At 41.1% G+C, this 20407-nt stretch overlaps 1 protein-coding gene across 1 annotated transcript; it reads left to right on the forward strand.

Annotated features, from left to right (window-relative positions):
• Positions 1–166: 166 nt before the first annotated feature.
• golim4a (golgi integral membrane protein 4a) lies at positions 167–19677 on the forward strand. Its single transcript, XM_085130253.1, has 16 exons — positions 167–2101; positions 9919–9993; positions 10226–10275; positions 10421–10474; positions 10656–10806; positions 12076–12158; positions 12285–12368; positions 13867–14004; positions 14128–14394; positions 14692–14978; positions 15155–15225; positions 15358–15437; positions 15796–16005; positions 16472–16540; positions 16739–16816; positions 18548–19677. The coding sequence occupies exons 1-16, from the start codon at positions 1915–1917 to the stop codon at positions 18692–18694; spliced, it is 2031 nt and encodes a 676-aa protein (XP_084986379.1). The 5' UTR covers positions 167–1914; the 3' UTR covers positions 18695–19677.
• Positions 19678–20407: the final 730 nt, after the last annotated feature.

Genomic DNA, 20407 nt, shown 5'->3' on the forward strand with positions numbered 1-20407 from the left:
TTTTAATAAATGTGTATTGTGCCAAGTATAAATAACTCCATTGTATCTTTATAAAATATACTATGTACTGTTTTGATTGAAAGAAATCAAGAATTTGGTCTCACATTTCACATCAAAGTTTGAAGGTTCTGTCTTTGAGTCACAGAAATGTACAAGTTTACAATGTCCTCTCAATCATGTCTGTATGCTGAATGAAACCGTGCACCTCCACAGTGGATTTTAAATCCAAAACTTGAGATGCGATTGAAATGCAGGCTTTCAGCTCTACTTCAAGGGGTTTTATAAAAATGTTGCATTAACTGTTTATGAATTACAGCCAATTTTATGCACAGTCCTCCATTTTCACTGACTCAGAAGTATTTGAACAAGCATCCAAAATAGCCTGAAGCAGCAGTTCTGGGAGAAAAATACAAAAAATATATATATTTGGACAGAAAAACAACATAAATTTATACCAGAATTATGGAAAGAGGCACATATGGAGGAAAAAACTGGCTCATAGTGGAGGCAGTTTTATGGCATAGCTTTGTATAGCTGCCATTGGAAGCTGGGCACTTGTGTCTAAGGGTGACGTAAAGTAGCAGGCTGAATTGTGAAGTGTACAGGGCTATACTCATGCAAAATGCCACAGAATCGATCAGACAGCTACGGTAACCATGAGCGCTCAAACTCAATGCGCGACTTCTGAAAACAATGCCGCAAAAGCACACATAACACAAACAGAAGGACATGCAGCAAAAGGTCATAACAGACCCCTGGAAGCGACAAGCCAACAGTAACCGTCTAATACCAAACATACAGTATTATATGGCTCAATTAAAACACATTACTCTTCCATCTTGCCTCAGCTGTTATATCAGAAACACTTCCGTTGTATTTTATTGAACTTCCGTTGTGTTCTGTGTTTTTGCAGTATTCCCATATATGTTGGTGTTTTTGTAAGTTGGGCCTCTCAGGGCTACCGCATACAGCACTCCACGGTGCAAATAATACTGACGCAAAGCATCCAAGAGTTTCTCAAGGCAGCGAAATTGGATATTTTTCAATGGCCAAGCCAATCACCTGATCCCAACCCAACAGAGCAGGCTTCTCAATTATTAAATACAAAACTGAAGGCAGAGAGACCCAGAAACGAGCAGCAACTGAGTGAAGGTCTAGCAGACCTTCTCCAGGAAAGAAACAGCATTTGGTGATGTTCTCGGTTTTATAGACTCACAGTTAACTTTGAGCCTCATAAAACGCTACATTTTTATTTTTATTTTTTTTTGGGGGGGGGGGGGGGGAGTCCTATCTTTCCTCCTTCACAGTCCTCGTTGCTTTTTTGAGTGAGTTCTCTGGCGACCAATATAATAAAAGCAGCAGTTACGGGGCGGGAGAAGGGGACTTTACCATTATTTCGGAGGAGGGACTTCCTATAGCGCTGCAGTTGGATGGCAGGGAGCCGCTCGGCTGACACGTAACTGAAGTTAAAGGTGCTATGAAGGCCTCGTCGTGGACCCAACTTTTAACTTCTCTGTAAGCTTGCCCGAGTCACGTCGGAAACTCTGCAAGAGAGGGAGAGAGACCCACGCAGGACTCGCCCGTCTTATTTATTTCGTTGCTTTTAGAGCTAAAAAGAAGGCAGAGCCAGAGTTTGGCTGTAAGTCAGGCGAAAATCTGAGCGGCTACTTTGAAGTTGTTGAGGAGGGAGAGGGTCGAGATTTGGACGCAGCTCTGCTAAAAAAGATAATAATGTGCCCAAAAGCGAGTATTAGCACGTAGCTTGTGTTTTCTGCGTGGAAATGCTCGGGGTGTGAGGGGAGGGGGAGGTTTCCTCAGTTCTCACCGGGAGGGGGAAAAAAGTTGAGTCGGAACTTTCCAGCGGCAGAGACGGGGCTTTCGCGCATAGAAGGCGGGGAGGGGTGCGGGTCCAACATGGGAAACGGGGTGTGCTCCCGGAGGCAGCGGAGGATCTTCCAATGTCTCCTTCTGGTCACCGTGGTCTGCGGGGTGATGTACGGGGGCATGATGTCGTACGAGATGCACAAACAGCTCAAGAGGACGGAGGCGATGGCACTGAAGTATCAGCAACACCAAGAGTCGCTGTCGGCACAGCTCCAAGGTAAACACAGGGGCGGAGAGGTGATCGAATGTTTGTCCACAGCTGAGTTACGTGTCACGCCAGACTCCGTGGATAAAACTGCATTGTCATTATTGTCGAGCATGCTGAAACACCCTTACATCTTTTAAAACAAATTGGAGGACTTGATATGAGACTTTACTTAACAAACCTAAGTTCGGCGTTCATTTAGCATCTTAAACCCCAGACTGGGTTCCAAAATGTTTGTATAGACGTTTTTAAGGTTTTAAATTAAACAAAAAAAGTTCCGTCTTCAACATTCCTGGCTTTATTGTAAAGACTGTGTGCGTTACTGGTAATGTTAATAGTCAATTAAATATTTGGATCTTTGGCACACAGCAAAACGGAGCAATTTGATCAATCTGAGATGTAGTTAATGATAAAAGCATTTTTGGTATATTTTAAGCATCCTATAGACAAACTAATCACTATATTAATCAGTAATAACAGCACTCATTAGCTGAGACCCCATGGAAACCACAGTTGTAAACTGAAAAGAGGCAGATTTCCCAGAAACATGCTAACTTTCCTGCCACATCTGACCTAGCTGGATTAGAGAAATTATACTTCAGTAAAGCTGTAAACTGCCAATAAACTGGTGATGGCTCCTGACCTTGTCATAAGATGAGCATATTTGCCTTTTAAAAAATGTTTTAAAAGCTTATTTGCCTTTTAACAAGAGTTCATTTGTTTTTCCAGAGGTGCAGTCAAAGTGAAATTAGCCCTGTCACTTCCTGCAGCTGTGGTCAACTGAGGCTATTACAACACAAGCACCTGGTTGCAGTCACTGTATCTTAGTTGTATTCCTAGAAGTCTTAGAGCTCATTTTGTCTTTGTTTTTGTTTTTTTTTTCTTTAATGTTTAGCCACCATGGTACATGCAGGATGTTGTTGCCATGCTGGCATCCTTGACTCTGTAAAGACTTTCAGGTAATCACTGAAACTAAAAAGCATTACGTTGGAGAAAATTCCCAATTGTGCCCCAGTTATTCCAGAGGATCACATCAGATTAGATTTTGCCTTAAACTTGTACGTTCATGAACAATAAGGAGTAATTTCCCACAGATTGCCAGAACTTCTAAACACTGTAACGAGATGCACGTTTATAGTTCCTGCTATAAACGTGGTCTTTAAGACAATGCGCTCATCAGCACAGTTTGATAGCTTACTTGACAGAAATCCATACATTTTCTTGTCATTTCTGATCATTTCATCATCAAAATGTTTCTGGTGCATTTGAGTAAAGAGCACCCATATTAACAAAAGTGCCCAAAAACTTATGGAGGACTGGGAGTTCCCCTATCTTGATACCAGATACAGTATCCCTATTATATCTAGAGGGTCACAGTATATCGCCACTCTGTTTCTGGTTATACCAGTATTACAGGGGGGTGGATGTATTTCCACAGACCTGAACTGAAGAATGACTAAAGGGATCTTCTTATGTCAGCGAAAGCATCAAAACTTAACACAAAGCAGTTCTCTTTACCTTGAAGACAAAACACTCCCTGGACCATATTCAAATGCATGCAGACTTATAGAACTGACCGGTGAAAGATTTAGGGCAGCTTCACGGTATGGCAAACCGGTGGGTAATAGGGAAAAATGGCTTACTTGTTTATTGTTGGATTAAAGGCTGGATTACATTGTCAGGTCCTGAGTCTGAGCTGAAAGCCTGACACACTTCTTTGCTTCCTGATGTGGGTGCAAACAAACCTTGTTCTGAAAAGCCATGTAGGAGCGGGCTCTTTGCCCATCAGCTAATTTTAAATTTATGGAATAATGGCAAGGCCCGAAACCTGACATCCTGTCAGCACAGCAGCATGTTCACGCACGCTTATATGGAGGAAGCACTCAGGGTACTGCCAAACAAGATTGTTAAAATGTTGTGAAAGTCGAGTGAAGTTCCTGAAGTTGGGCCTTTTAATAAAACCCTTCTGCTGCTAGTAGATTAAGATGCAATGAAGGTCTTTTAATGTGAACGGATTTGTGTGTCTCTATTTACTGGAAAGCAGATATAGTCCATATCTACTGATTTTCAGGACCACACATTGAAGCTTTTACTGCTGATTTTTATGCTTAAGGTGTTTCCAAATAATTGCTGGATTTGTGCCAATAAAGCCTTGCACTACTGGCAAATCAATTTGCAACAGGAGACTGTTTAAAGGTATAGACCTTCATAATTCTTCTGTAGTGTCATGACAGTATGGGGCGCTGTATGAGGAATCCAGTAAAAGTTTTTTAACAAGGTATATTTACAAGGCCTAGGCTAAAAGTTCATCGTTGAGAATGCAAAAGCTTAAAAGAAAAAAAAAAATCAGGCAACAGATTACATCACATCCAGTGAGGTCATCCATAACAGGGTCCTGCAGTGTACCAGCATACATTATATAGATTTCAACTTCCTGTAGCTCAGCTCTCTCCTGCTTGTGCGCCACACCCATAACTATCATTGTGAAACAGTGCATCATTCAGCCAATCACAAAGCCACTTGACAGCCACAGCTGACTACAGATTGCTGTTTTTCTGGCCCTATATTTAGAGGTTGGTTATAGCTTGAGGGGTGGGGGCAATGTGAGGGTTGTGAGCCAGGCACATTGATTCCTGTTATCCACTGCAGCCACAGGCTGGCAGTCATCAGTCATTTAAAGCACTTTAAGTCTTTAACTGGCACTTTGTGGTTATGCGTGCACGCTGACAAATGTGTCACTGTGATTTAATACCCGGCCCTATTTCCAAAAAAGTTGGGATGGCGTGTAAAAGCGTCAGTAGAAACAGAAAGCAGTTATTTACTAATCACTTACATCCTGTATTTAATTTAGAGCAGTGCAAATGGGAGCTCATGAAATATTTAAGATTTTAAATTTAATGTTTGTTTTGATGCTCATTTTGATGAGCGCGAGCTTCGATGGCACTGACACGTTTCGAGAAATTGCGTGTTTGTCGCAACACGTCATCTTTTAACGACACATGGTGAGCTTTTGGGAGCTGAGAAGCTGCAGTTTTGAAACCAAAATGTTTCAACATTCTTGCTTAACATCTACAGTTTGAGGCCTTGATAGTGACAATTGGTGACATGTCTGGACTTCAGGCAGGCTAATGCAATATTTAGCTCTTTGGCTCTTGATGTTGTAAATTTGCAGCTGATTGAGGGCCTGTATATACCGTGTACACTATTTACTCTGTTTACAAGTAGCTCAAGAACATTGATGTGAACTGTAGCTATCAACATATTTTACATCCTTTCAATGTTACCTGTAGACTCAAAAAACAAACTTGTTATCTTGTGATGAAAAAAGTCTTGTGGGGAGTAAATACGCAAACATGCCGTGTTTCTTTGACCTAATATCACTTCCTGGATCAGGTCATGTGTCTCACAGAGTTCCTGCCCCTGTAAGGCCTGACCTGATTGGAACAAAGGGTGACTTGTAAAATAGGTTACCTGTCAAAGACATTAGTCTTGAAGTGTGCAAAACTCAGTAGCAGACAGTTAGTTCCAGCACACATAAAATATTCAATCAACACTTTTTGGATTCTTGGGACATGCATCTGTATTGAACTTCACTCCTAAACCTAATTGGTCTGTTGTGTTTGTATGTCTGGTGTGTATGTGTGTATACACAATGGAAGTAGGAATGTGAACCAACAAAAACCCACAGAAAAAAAAAATTCCTGGCCCACATTTCCTTTTCAACACCCTGAGCCAAATCTAACTGATCATATCCTCGCCACATCTAAACCAGTAGGTCAATAACTGTCACCACCATAGAAGGCTCCCTTGTTCTTATCTGCGCTCAAACCACACTGTGTTTCATTGGTCTGAGGGGAGATGTTCACTCTCAAAGAGATGCCCCGATCTGATGTTTGGATCAAATATCGGATTGATCGTAAGTCAAAAAGCTGTATCCGTGACAGTGGCCTGAACTGTGAGGTCGGTGAATTCAGTTCTGAGTTGTTCTGTTTACTACGCCACGTGCCACCAACACTGCCAACAGCAGAGCTAATGTAGCATGGAGACAGCTAACAACAAAAGAGTCAACAGTCTGTGGCCATTTCACACTTGTAGCACACACCAGCAGCTCTTTGTATGTTTGCGTTATTGGCCCTCCTCCTGTAGCTGCTCTCTCTTTGCTGTAAGCCTGTTGCATGTATATATGTACATGCTAAGTGAAGGGCCCACGATAGCAGTGAAGTCTGTAGATGCTAAGAAGAGCTTTGCAGACTCACCTCTACATGTTGTAACTGTGAGCTACAACCACTTAGAGTATTGAAACATGTGGAACAGCCAGTTATGTGGCCTGCTCTGGTTTTTATTCGTGCTGTTGCTTATTCTTTAGCTTCCCCCCGTGGCAGAGAAGACAGAAGTCATATTATACAAAGAAGTTCTTTGAGGTGGATCCAGGTTGTAAAAAGCAATGAAAACTCTCCATTGTGCTGTCTTTGCTTTCCTTGTATGCTTTTATGACATTTGGTCTTTGACTTTTGACAGCTAAAATTGTTTTTTGTGTGTTTATATTGTGGACCTACAGCACTATTTGTTTTTAGGTGGCTAAGGTTCAGGCCTATATGATACTCGTTGCTTCTTTAAATGTAAATTTATCTGCACATTGCTCGATCACTCTTCTATTACAGTACATAATATTCTGCCAGTAGATATAAGGCACTTTTCATGCCCCTGACAGTACATGTAGTGAGTCTGTTTTGAAATCTTTTCTCTGTACCGTGTTTCAGTACAGTTAGCAATTGTTTGAGATCTATTAGCTCTGAGTTGACCACAAACAATTTAGTTTCTCTCGTGATGGGAAACCAAGTATAAATGCAAACCACAACATCACCCATTATGGCCTGGGCTCTACAGGGAATCAGTACAGTGCTATAAATTAAGCTTTAGACTCCAGCTGTTTGGCGCTCTAGCCCAGCCCAGTTGGCCCACAGTGAGAGTGTAGCCTAGCTGAGCTCATCTAAGAAAAACATAGCCTCATCTTTGGCACTGCTGAGGAGGTTCAATGCCTCAGAGGAGCCAAATAAAATCCAATCTGGTGAGGTTTTAGACAACCACCTGATCAGGCGTTGATGAAAGAAACTTCGGGAAAGTTTGTTCACTTCTGCTTTACTGCAATTAAGCGTTATATGCTACTTATTCAGAACTGATCCCGGCAGCATTATAACATGCGAGTCACAACTTAAACGTATTGTATTCTAAAATCCGATGAGGAAAGACCAGAGAGTCTGTTGGGAAACAGATGGGATTACTTTAACTTCTGCATGAAAAAAAAACAGCAAGTGGTGCAGCACAAACTGTTTATCTAAATGGAATCAAATGAGCACACCGTACAGAATCATAAAAGGTATTTTCTTTTTATACACCAGTGCCATAAAAAATGTTCTCACAACGCATAATGAAAAAAGTGGATTTAACCACTTTAAAGCAACATTGAGAGTGAAAAAGTGGTGAGCTGAATTGTCTTTTGTTGTCATTACATTGGCTTTTCATATGATAGAAGCAGGTTTTTTGTCCTCTTGATAGTTAGGTAGCTTTATTTACACTAGCACTGGTCTGTTAGGATCAGCTTTCCAGTTTCTTTTGAGCTTCGTTTCACTCTCTTGTTAATTTCCTGTCCCTTCTTCTTTTACCCCTATCCTCCTTTCCTTTTGCTGCCCTCATGATATTAAAACTAAATATAGATGTAGCGAACAGTTATCTTGGAATCTGTTGAGGTGGCACTCAGAGGGAAGAATAGCCACATCATCAGTTTCACTGCCCAGCCCCCAGTGGAAAGGAATAAGTGAAGATTTAATGTTCAGAGTTCTTGTTTTAACAGTTAAATCACATGCTGCCTGAAGATCAGAACAAAGGTTTTTGTTTTTTTTTCCCCTGTCCCGTTTGGCTCTTTTGCCATCAGAATTATTGTCTGAAGGCAAAGAAAGATGCCCAACGGAGTTACTTTACCAAATCGACCAACCCAGCCTTACCGTATTGGTCTATTTGATTCACCTTTTAATTTAACCTGCTAAATACAGGACAGACTTGACTGGGGAAAAGAAAGGGGAGAAAGAAAGAGGGAAAGAAAAACAGCGGGGAAGAGGAACGGTGATAAAGGGCAAAAAACCCAAAAACTAACAAAATAAGCAGACAAAAAATACACATATCAATCACCTGGTTCACCTGTTGAGAAAAAAAAGAGAGAAATCAAGCGGGGGAAAAAAGAGCAATATAATAAATAACATCATTGCGATGATCTATGGGAATGTAACAGTAAATATTAAATATTATTGTGCAGCACGTAAGATCGACAGCGCACAGTGTGCTTTGAGGTAGGAGCCAAAAAGGGTGTAGTTTGTGTATGTGTGAGCATGAGCGCTTGTATTAAAAGGTTTCTTCATGTAATGATCTGCTAGAGCAGGACTGTTCTTTTCATATTCTTTTAACAAATACAGCTGAGGTCAGGAGTTGACATACACGTATCAAGGACATGAATGGCATGGTAATTTGGGACTTTTAATAATTTCCTTGAACAAAAAACAAAAACAAGTGTGACTTCATTTAGGATTTTTTCTAATCCACACAGTGTCAAAATTATACATACTGTCTTAAATATATACATATACTCAAAGTGCTGATAGTTCTACAGTATATTTGCCACGGTCAAGCGCTGACTCCTCAGTAGTGATCATAATTGACTACTGGTAATTTTTCTCTGCAGCATAGAACAGATTTGTTTGACACCTTATTGGTTTGACCAATATTCAGAACAATAGGAATGTCCAAAGAACTCACTGAAGATCTAAAATTGTATTGTAGAAACAACCCAGGAACCAGCAAGGCTCAAGCCTGCCATGAACTAGAAATTGCCAAATCGCCATAGACTGAGAGTATGGGAAGAAATAAAGAAGTAGCTGCTGAGAAAGGTTTTATGATGAGAAAAGACAAAGACCTAGGAATGCTGTATCAGCTTTCAAGCATGGTGGTGGTAGCATTATGCTGTGGGGCTGCTTTGCTGCCTGTGGTAATGGTATTTTGCAGAATGTGGATGGGATAATGAGGAAGTTTGACAACATCTAAATTCTTCAACTTCACCTCAGATCAACAGCTAGGAAGTTTAACGTTGGAGGGAATATTGTGTTCCAACAGGACAATCATCCCAAACATGCATCAAAACTGTTTTTGTAAGGGATGAAGCTTCTACAATGGCCTTCCCAAAGCCCCAACCTCATTGTTATTTGTCGACTACACTTAAAAGCCCCAAAATGAGTGGTCAAATATCCAGCCAGAATTAATCCAGGAGCTTGTTGATGGCTACCAAGTATATCTGGTTACGGTTCTACTTGCTAAGTGACATTAGTGGGGATGTGTGTATATATTTATCCATAAGTAGTTAAAGATATGTGCTGGGAAAAGAAGAGTTCAAAGAAATCACTGAAAGACCAAAATTATCAGACATTCGTGCTCATGAATGCATGTAAACCTCTTTGCAAATGTATGCTCAGTATATCTGTATACTTAGCAGCAATAGAATGACGGTGTGTATGTAGTCAAATTTTACCCAGAATACTTTGCTCCTGCACTGACCTACTTCCCCATGCTTTGAATATTGCTTGATGTAGACTGTAGCTATCTACGTCAAGCTAGTTTGCTAAGAAAATTGCCAAAAGGATCTTCACTTCACTTCACTAATGTTGAGGTTGTTTTTGCAGTCCAAGTGTTGGTATTGGAGCTTTCTGTTTGGTTTGCTGGTCCAGATAGATGTCAAAGCACTCACTAATCCTTCCCTTAATTCATCCCCTCCATTTTTCCTGTAGTGGTGTATGAGCATCGCTCCAGGTTGGAGAAGAGTCTTCAGAAGGAGAGGTTGGAGCACAAAAAAGCCAAAGAAGGTGAGAAAAGTAGCATGCACACTCAGTCTTGACTTAAGGAATTTGTCCGTATTGAGGAGTTTGTGCTAAAGTAAATATTAGACTGCAGTAGAGTCAGTTTTTAAGACAACATAATTATTGAGTTTAAATTTAAGAAAAAGTTTCTGCAAAATAGTGCATCTATTTAAATTGTAATCTCAAGTGTAAATTTGGTTTCAATTAGCTTCTTTTCTGTTGTTTTTGTCTTTTTCAGATTATCTGGTTTATAAGCTCGAAGCGCAGCAATCATTGAACACGGAGAAGGTATCTTTTGTACACTACAGTGTTGCTATTTTATTTGTTAGTAAATGCATCACTTATTGGCTTCTTTATTTTGTCTGCTTGTGAGATATCTGCGCAGAGCTTGTGTGCAAACATCTCTCTCTTTTTTTTTTAAATCCTCTAACAGCAAGAATCAAACGGCAAATACAACTCCTTACAAGTCCAACATCAGATGTTAAAGGTCAGAAGCCCAAAACACACATAGATACACTCACTTATCCTCTGGTTTTCTTCTTCCTTTTAACACTGACATCCTCATATTTAACCTTTCTTCCTCTTATCCAAACAGACAAATTCTTCCTGGCCTTTGTCCCTTTTTTGTAGTTTTTGATGTTATGTTTGTAACAAGAGCTTTCCTTCAGAATCAGCACGAGGACCTGAAGAGGCAGTATTATGATCTGCACGAGCAGCACCAAGTCCAGGGCAAGGATCACAGCCGGCTGCTGGATGAACACAAGGAGCGCTACGATAAACTTCAGGAGGCCAAAGAGATAGAAGTCTCCCAGCTCAAAGGTAATGACTTGTGCCAGGTTTCTGCAAACAAACACTGAATGAAACAATGTGAATATGAGTGTAAGAAAGTTAGCTTTTATTATTAGCTCATCCGGATGATGAACTGATGAGCTAATGCCACAGCGGGGTGGACGAACTTTTTTCAGTATTTAGCAAAGTCATTAACATCAGAGTCTGTATGACATCATAACTGCACAGAATGATAAAGAAAGAACTTTCATGAATTAGATTTCCACATTAGCAGGGCATGGTTTGGTCCTTCTTATCACCATAGTGCTAACATCAGTTATATGGTCAAATGCAATGACTTGCTGTTCACATATTGTCATGCTTTTTATGGTGACCCATGTAGTCACACTGTACTCTGAACTCAAACCCTTTAATGTGCTGGTGAACAAGAGTGATTTCTCCTGGATGTGACCGTTTTTCAGCCTTCTTCACTTCACTCATTGGATTTTAATTCTCGTTAATTTATATAGCTGCCTTTTACTGTAAAATTGATCTTTTCTAGCTCGACAAATGACATCACGTCTCTGAGCTACAGAGATGAGGATGGGGGGCCTAGGATACGACTATAACAGAGATGCAAAACAGAAAGATTTGTATTGCAGAGAAATGATCTTCAGGGGAACAAGTGGAGCCACAAATAATAGCAATGAAAAAGGCCACATTCATCCAGATCCCTGAACCTTACACGTGTTCCTGAAGGAGCAGTCTAAAACCTGTGCACGTTAAAGCAGGAATAAAATATCTGCCATGACATCTGTCACATTGGTCCATTAATACATTTTGGACAACTGTATGAGAACCTGGGTGTAGTTTATGACTGAGGACAGCTTTGTCCCACCATTGATCCGTCAGCATGATTCCAAGCTCGCACTCTCTGGCAGTTTTGTCTAGTATCCAGGGCCGTCAGCGTGTCATATTTTGAGTATAAGTGATTTTTTTCCACTTTTACTCTGTCTCCATCTCCTGACTTAATAACATACTGCATGTAAAATTGCTTTTATTTTCACATTTCTGGACTGCAAAATGGTTTTGTCATATTTTACAGTTTACAGTTTAATGGTGTGAAAACAAACGTGGATTTAATTTGCCGTACTTTTATAAAATATTCAAACGTTGGTAATATGGAGTATAAGGACAGAAAAGCAAGAGTTAATATGACTGGTTGTAATAATTGAAAAGTTATTGCAGGAGAAGTTGTTTGACATGTTTTTTGTTTTTTGTTTTTTTCTTCTCTTTATTTCTGATTTGTTGCGGTGGCAGTGAGTGTTGTTAACCTAAGAGAGGAAAATAAACAACTGAGGAAAGCCCATCACGACATTCACATGCAGCTACAGGACGCCCAAGTGAGAAAGACTCTGGACATTTCTTACTTTTCTTCATCCTGTTTGTCTGCACAGATATATATTTTTCTTTCTTGTCATAAATGTGAATGGCTCCTTGGCTCACTTTTGTTGGATTTGCTTGTTCAGATCCACCATCAGGACCTGAAGGCAGCCCACGATCACCTCGCACTGACGCTGGAAGACCACAAGAGTGCGCTGGCTGCAGCTCAGGTAAGGGTTCAGCCTCCTGGTTTACTGCAGTCACTGAGTACAGCAGCTGATTGATGCTGTAGGCAGGGGGCGGATTGTGTGTTTTTTTGTTTTTTGTTTTTTTTGGCAAATCTATACTTGTCTTTCTCCTTAAGAGTGACCTCTGAACTGCCTGAACAGTTTACTGAATACACTGAGCTCTGCTGATAGATACTCACTTTCATTTCTCTCAATTCCCCCACCTCTCTCTCTCTTTCTGTCTGCATTTACTAATTTGGTTTAAAGCCTGGCCTGCTTTCCATCAGTGCGTTTGCTTGGACACACAAACACATGCATACACGCTCTTTCCTTCACTCCAGGGGGTTTGATTTAGTCAGGGCTGTCAGCGCAGTGCATCTAAAGCACACTGCAGCCAATCACCCAGAAAGCTATAATGGAGGGAGTGGAGCGAGACAAAGGGACGAGGGAGGAATTTAGCAAGAATTTTTAGAATTTAACCCTCTGGCCTGTTCTGAAAGTATGCGCGTATAAAAGGATTTAACGGTACGAGGGCCAAAACTGAATGAACAGTTTGAAAGAAAATGTCTGTATCGCCGCAGGGAAAGCTTCATTTATTTCTTTACACTTTTTTTTAAAAAAAAGATGGAAGCTAATTAATGGCTGTACAGGAGGTTGTTTTTGCTATATTTTTTTAAATGTATTTTTATTTATATAGCACCTTTCATAGATCAAAAACTGCTTTACAATAAAGACAAGCATAAAAAATACAGAAAATAAAAACATAGCATCATAAAGCCCAAAACTGGTTAAAAACCAGTCTGAATAAATGAGTTTTCAGCTGCTTCTTAAAAGAATCAAGACGGCGCAAAGATGGAGGCCACAGCTCTAAATGATTTATCATGGATGAAGAGGTTTAGGCTTCGGTGTTGTATAAATATAAACACACTCACTAGCCACTTCATTACACTTTGCTAGTACAGGGTTGCACCACCTTAATGCTTTGTGTCATTAATTCAACAAGCTGCTGGAAACACTCCTCAGAGACTTTGGTCCATATTGACATGACAGCATCACACAGTTGCTGCAGATCCCGTTCCACTACATCCCAAATGTGTAGATGTTGCAGCGTTAATTAAGACCTGTGAGACCAGACGGTGTTTTTCCAGTTTTCTATTGTCAAGTTTTGGTGAGCATGTGTGAGCTGTAGCCTCAGTTTCCTATTTTTAGCGGACAGGAGTGAAACCTGGTGTTGTCTTCTGCAGCTGTAGAACACATTCAGAGATGCTCTTCTGCATACCTTGGTTGTAATGAGTAGTTTGAGTTACTGTTGCCTTCCAGTCACCTCGTGTTCTGTCAGTGAATATTTTCTCTTTTTCGGACTGTTGAGTTGCTGCCATGTGATTGGCTGTTTAGATATTTTTGTTAACGAGTAGTTAAACAGGTTTACTTAATTTTGTAATGGTAAAATGGTAAAAATGTGTTCTTACTCTTTGCCTTTCTCTTCTCTTGTTCACTTTAGGCACAGGTGAATGAATACAAACAGCTCAAGGAGACCCTGCAAAAGGCGCCCAGCATGGCACAACATGCACAAGCCAACAAAGAACCCAAGTCCTACGCACATGAAGATCAGCAGGCTCACTGGAACACTGATTCAAGGGTAATCTGGGATTCTTTGGGATAAGTAATAATACTGTTTTATTGAGAAAGACAAAAAGTTTACTGTAAATATCAAAAGATCTCAAGATTTCTCTCATGGTTCTCTACTCGGTTGGCTCACCAGGCCAATGGAGCGCACGCCCACTCTGAGGTCCAGTCCCACTCCACTGTAACCCAGCACGCCCTGTCTGAGAAAGACGAGGACAGAGAGGGAGAGGCAGAGAGGAGGAGGGAGCTGGCAGAGGAGGAGATGGCCCAAGCTGGACAGCCTCAGAAGCTGGAGGAGGACCCAGACCAGCTACAGGATGAGCAGCAGGAGGAAGAGCAGGAGCCAGAACATGAAGAAGAGGATGAGAACGCATTGGATCGACGGAAACGCCAGCCACAGATGGTCAGCAGTGGTTTAGACTAAAAGATCTTATCCAAACAGGGTTTAAACAGATCTTGAAATGGACGTCTGTTTCCTGCTGGTATTAGTTAGTTCAGAGTGACTCTGCTTATGCAGTGGGTTTTTTTTTTAGCTTTGCTTTATTGAGGAAACATGGAGAAACCCCCCCACAAAGATTGTACCAAAGCTTTGTATTTATATCTAAACTTGGCATCAATTCAGTGCGTTTGATGAGCTCTAATTCACTTTTTTCATGCTCTACATGATATTTCCTCTCTCTTGTATTTATAACTCTCTCAGGATCCTCCTGTGAATCTGCATCCGGAGGACCAGCTGCAGGACAAGGTGCCCCCCCAGGTTCAGCATCTAAAGTCAGCCTACGAGCAGCAGCAGGAGCAGCAGCGGCTGCAGGCTCAGAGGGCAGAGGAGGGCAGGCAGATCCAGAGGCGGCAGGAGGCCCTCCAGGCCGAGAGAGAGAGGGTGCTGAAGGACAGGGAGCAGAGGCTGAAGGTGGAGCAGGAACGCGAGCGGCAGCAGCACAGGGAGGCCGACAGACGGGAGCAGATCCTGAGAGAAGAACACGAGAGGTCAGGTTTAAGATCTGAGTGAGCTCAGTTTTAAAGAAACAGAGCAGTCGCAGCGAGTAGTAAACTTTGAACCGCGGCATATTTTCTTATTACTTTCTCCAAATGAATTAATAAAATAGCTTTACAGAAGAACACGTGCCTGTACTTACTTGCACTGTATTCGTCTCGGTTATTAGGAAGAGGACTGAATACGAGAATGTGGACAATGATATTCGAGAAGACAACGGTCACGCTGAGGTTGATGAAGGTGAGGTTTGCAGGAAAACATCTTCCGTATTTCTCACTGCACAAATATTCCCTTCAATCATTAGAGCTCACAGAAGCAGCCGGTTGATGTTAGTGGATTTAGTTTGTGTGTTGCGTGTGTGTGTGTTAACAGAGAGAGACGTTCATATGTTGCACGAGCAGGAGGCGGAGGAGAATCGAGAGACGGATCACAGAGTGCCGCCACATCAGCAGGTGGATGTCTATCTGTCTTGCTCGCTCCATCTGTTAAAACATCCTCGGGCTCTCTCTGTCCTCCCAGCTCATTCGCTTGCTTAACATTCACACCGGTCTATCATACGCCTTACACTCATTCAGCCATCCATCAGAACATCGATTCTTTAATCACCCCAGCCCACTTCCATATTCATCTGTTCCCTCTCTATCCGCACTTGTCTGTCAACCTACTGAGCTAGTAAATCTTCTGAATACTAGCCAGAGAATTAATAAAACATTACAGGAAACTGACAGGTTGACAGTTTTATTTCCAACAAAAACATACTCATTTGATCATATCCACAGTTCTTATTCTAAATTTGTTATTTTGCTATAGGGCGACATAGACGGTGACTTGAACCCTGAGGACGACCCCAACAACCAGGGAGAGGATGAGTTTGACGAGGCCGAGGACGCCCGGCTGCCGCACCGCGCTGCCGAAGCAGATGAAAATGCGGCTGAAGAGGAAGAGGAGCCTGCAGCGCCAGCCCAGCACATTCAAATGCATCAAGACCCCAAACAACCGACTGTGGAGGAGGAACTGGTGGTGAGTCAGGGGAGGCGACAGTAGTGAGATACTCACAATCTCTATTCAGCATCTGCACACGCAGCTAGTGACATTACAGCAACATTACGGGCTGAACAGGAAGATGATTAGAGGTTTTGAAAATGCCAACAATGGAAGAGGAGGGGCTTGTTGGCAGCTTCAGACTAAATTCATGCACACACACACATACAGAGCTCAGAATGGCATACTGAAGCAAGCCATGAAAGTTTGAGAATTCGAGATGCACTATACAGTATAAAGTGCTGAGCTTTGTGCTGATGTTAATCATTCAGTGAGCTCTTCAGAGAGACCCATTGTTTCAAAAATGTTTATAGAGCCAGACTGCATGGCGAGGTGCACCTTAATATAAATATATATTAAGTGAGAGAGAGAAACTGCAGGATCTATGATGAAAAGTAAACTTTATATCCTGTTTTAACTTGTTCTGTGATTTGTGTGCATTCAGATAGCTGGAAATCCAGACCAGCAAGAGGACACACTGGATGACCAGTACCAGGAGGAAGCGGAAGATGAGGTAACATGCATGCTCACACACATGCCTTTCGTACTGAGTGATAGTAGAGTGGTGCAAAACACTTGAATGTAAGACTATCAGAACTAAATAAATATGTATGGTTTAGTATAATATAATGCTGCAATACATTTGCATCTCAGCGTCGTGACTAAAGTTTCATTGTTGCAATTCGTAAATGTGGCTTTTCTTGTCCTGAAGGCCCAGGAGGACATAGCTGGTGGACAGAAGAGAGATGAGGAGGGAGAGGATCAATATAACGAAGAGAACAGAGACCAGGTATGTTCTGTGGGAAAGCAGTCAATCCTCCTTTTCTCAATTCCTAGATTTCCTTGATTCCTCTCTCGGAGGCGGTGAGGAAAAGTCACAAGGGGAAAGAAGTCAAAGTAACAGGCCAAGTACATGAGCTACCTTGCTTTTTTTTTTTTTTATTTAAACATGGAGTAATGTTACTACATGTGACATGTAGTCATGCACATGGTTTAATCGTCTTAAATAACTGAAACGTGTGATTTTAAAAGGACAAACGTTTAAAGAGTCATCCCCTGCTGTTTGCCATAAAGGTTAAAAGACCTGTGTATCCTGGATTATAGCTCCTTTCTCCTCTGCCCTCCTCATCTAGGCATGATTTCCAGGAGGGCCGAGGAGACAAGGAGGCACAAATAAGAGAAATAAGAAAAACGTAATGGGTTTCCTGCTTTCAAACAAAGTCCCTTCTGGAAGCAAGTCTAGTCACTCGCTAGCCATTTTGGTACTGCGACTATGTAGATTATCTTTAATTTCAGCTATTGCCTGGACATTAAACCTACACCTTAATATGATGGATCTAAAAATACAGTCTTAGAAAATCAGGGATTTGTTGATGTCTGTGCTTATTTTTAAAAAAAATCAGGATCTAGTGGTCATTAGAAGTACTGCACTCCCGTTAAAGCTGCTGCTTGGTTAAGACAGAAAAGTATCGTCCTTAGATCAAAGAATTACGACACACTGTCTGTTAAATAACAATTTCAATGGCTTTACTATTACAGGATGGTTATTTTAAAACTAAAAAATACTCTAAGGTGTTTCCACTGGTCAAGGAGTTAAAGATTTTTCTTCACATCGCTTGAAGTTTACTCTCTGCTCATGCAGAGTCTTCCCTGCAGCTGAAACCACCAACCTCACAATCCGCTTTACTTCCTAGGCCTCCCGTTTCCCATTTAAGCTGCACAAATGTGGAATTCATTTTTATTCCCAGCATCATCACATCAGGTTCCGTTCCACCTCATGAGTAACATCACACCCTGAAACCTTTCCTGGAGGAAAACGGTCGAGGTGCACACAGCGAAATGTTCTGGGTTCACATCCAGAAATATATTCACCTGTGCAGGGATTCACTGGTGTGTAGCTCGAGTGTGTCAGAGCAGCCCTGTGCCGTCTCTGTAATGTAAACCCTGGCCCATGTGAGTCACGGTAAATGAGAAAGATAGGATGTCGAGTCAGTCGGAGTGTCGTGTGTTCGCCTGCATTTGGTTTAATTTGGCATATAAGGAAGTCTTAATATATGACAAAGTCTATAAGCCTTAATGCTCCTGTTATGTGGTATTTGAATTGGTTTGAGATATTTATTCAGTCTTTATAAAGTCTGCAAAACATTGAAACCTTTTGAAAACCAGCCGTCCACAGAGCTGAAGTATCCTTGAGGAAGACATCTGACTCCTCACTGTCAGCTGGTCTGTAACTAACACTAACTTCTGACCTTGGAGACCAATTAGAGCGATTATCATTTATCATCTTTAATGTTTAATATATTCAAAAAAAGACTTCATTAAAAAAATCACATTGATAGACTTATAGTTCATACTCTGCCACTTACCTCCTCTGCAACAGGAGCTCAGTGGATCTAAGCTTCATTCATGCATCACTGCACAGGAAGCAAACACTAACTGTAAATGTCTGAAATGATCGTGTTTACAGTGTTTACACGACTCCTGGTCATTAAATCAGGGTGTGTTTGTAATTCGCTTCCAGGATAAAGGTAAAAACCAGGAAGGACCAAGAATGGACGGGGATCACAGAAATGATGCCAAGAATAACGAGGACGTGAATTACGAGGAGGAAGAAGAGGAGGGGGAGGAGGATGCAGACAAGGGAAACGATCGAAGGGCAGAAATGTAGAAGTGCCTTTTTGTTTTGTTTTTTTAAAGCTTGCCTATAGTACCAATCAGGGCATTCTTTCCCTTGAATCCCAAAGGAATAGCACCAGCCATCCACTGAGATAAAACTGGGATATTATGCTCAGAAGATGGGGGACAATATTTAAAACACTTCTGAGATTTGAAAGGATCAGCTGACACTGTGGAAATGGACAAAATTTGGTGGGTGTAAATGAGATCTATACTGTATAGTTTTTATATAATTTTTATTCATTTAATTTTCCGTCTACTTTCTTGTCTGCCTGACTGCCTGGTTGTTCTTGTTTTTAAGAGCAGGCAGAGAATGTATTTTGTTTATCAAAGTGCTTTGTTTGAGCGTGTGTGTGTAAAGGATGCATGTTTATTCTGATGTCATGATCAGGCCTTCATACATATATATGTGTTTCATGCAGACAGTTGTAATCTCGGTAGAACTCAAATGTCATTTTCTGTTATTTATTTTTTTAATGGGACGAACTCTGACAATCATAAAAAGTGCAAAATTTTGATTTTTAAAAGTCTGTGTTATCGTGATCCTTACAGTTTCGTAAAGCTGATACATAGGTGCATAAAAAAAAATCCTGGATATTATGACAGATGCCAATCGGTAAGCCACTTCTGGTGAAGCTGCTCACTGTGACATGTGCCTTTGCGTTCTCCTAAGTCTTTTTAGGTCATTTTACATTTGGTAAATCATTTTTGATGAGGTGGGAGCGAGAAGAGCACACCAGTAGGTGATCCTTAAGCTTCATTCAGCATGGCCTTTAATAGAGAACTATTTCATGTCCACTGCTGATGGGAATTTACTCTTAATTTACTGCAGCTTCTCTAGTCTGCTGGGCAATGTATAGTAAAATAAATGCTGAATATTTGTACATTTGTACACCAGTTATATTTGATACAGAAAAGTGCGGGTTTCATTGTACTGAATTGCTGCCTGTGTGGAATAAAGAAGATTTCACATAATTGTAATTTGTGTAGTCTGATTCTGTATATTCACCTCTTTGAAACTGCGCTTTAAGGTTGCTAAGAATAAGTCGTCAGTGGTGGTTGAGCAATTGTAATACTCTGAGTGAGTGTGAGGAAGGTGGTGGAGGTGTGGGGGTCAATCAGCTTGTTACAATCATCTAAGACTTCATCTTAAGAGTCTTTCTGAATATTCTGGTAAAAATTTGTCTTATTTTAAACAAAATTAAAATATAGAAACTACATAAATGATCTACATTATTATTATTATTTAATCCATTTGTTAACTTTTGGGTTATTTCAGCTTTGGCTACTCTCACCTACCCTGTTTTCCCATCAGTAGGTCACTTGAGATTTGCACCTTTCATCGATTATCTAACACAGCTGTCAAACTCCAGGCCTCGAGGGCCGGTGTCTTGCAGGTTTTAGATGTGTCCTTGATACAACACAGCTGATTTAAATGGCTAAATTACCTCCTGTCTTGAAGTTCTCCAAATCCCTTGTAATGAACTAATCATTTGATTCAGGTGTGTTGACCCAGGGTGATGTCTAAAACCTGCAGGACACTGGCCCTCGAGGCCTGGAGTTCGACACCCCTGATCTAACAGCTTAGTCACACTTGAGTGAAAAAAAGATGCCAACCTTCTTGCAAGTTGGAAAAAATCTGATTGCATTAATTACTTTGCTGTTGGAGACCGATTGGAAGTAGTAGCGACCACTTTCACTTGCA

Source organism: Neolamprologus multifasciatus, chromosome 14 (assembly GCF_963576455.1).
Source record: "Neolamprologus multifasciatus chromosome 14, fNeoMul1.2, whole genome shotgun sequence".
NCBI lineage: Eukaryota > Metazoa > Chordata > Actinopteri > Cichliformes > Cichlidae > Neolamprologus > Neolamprologus multifasciatus.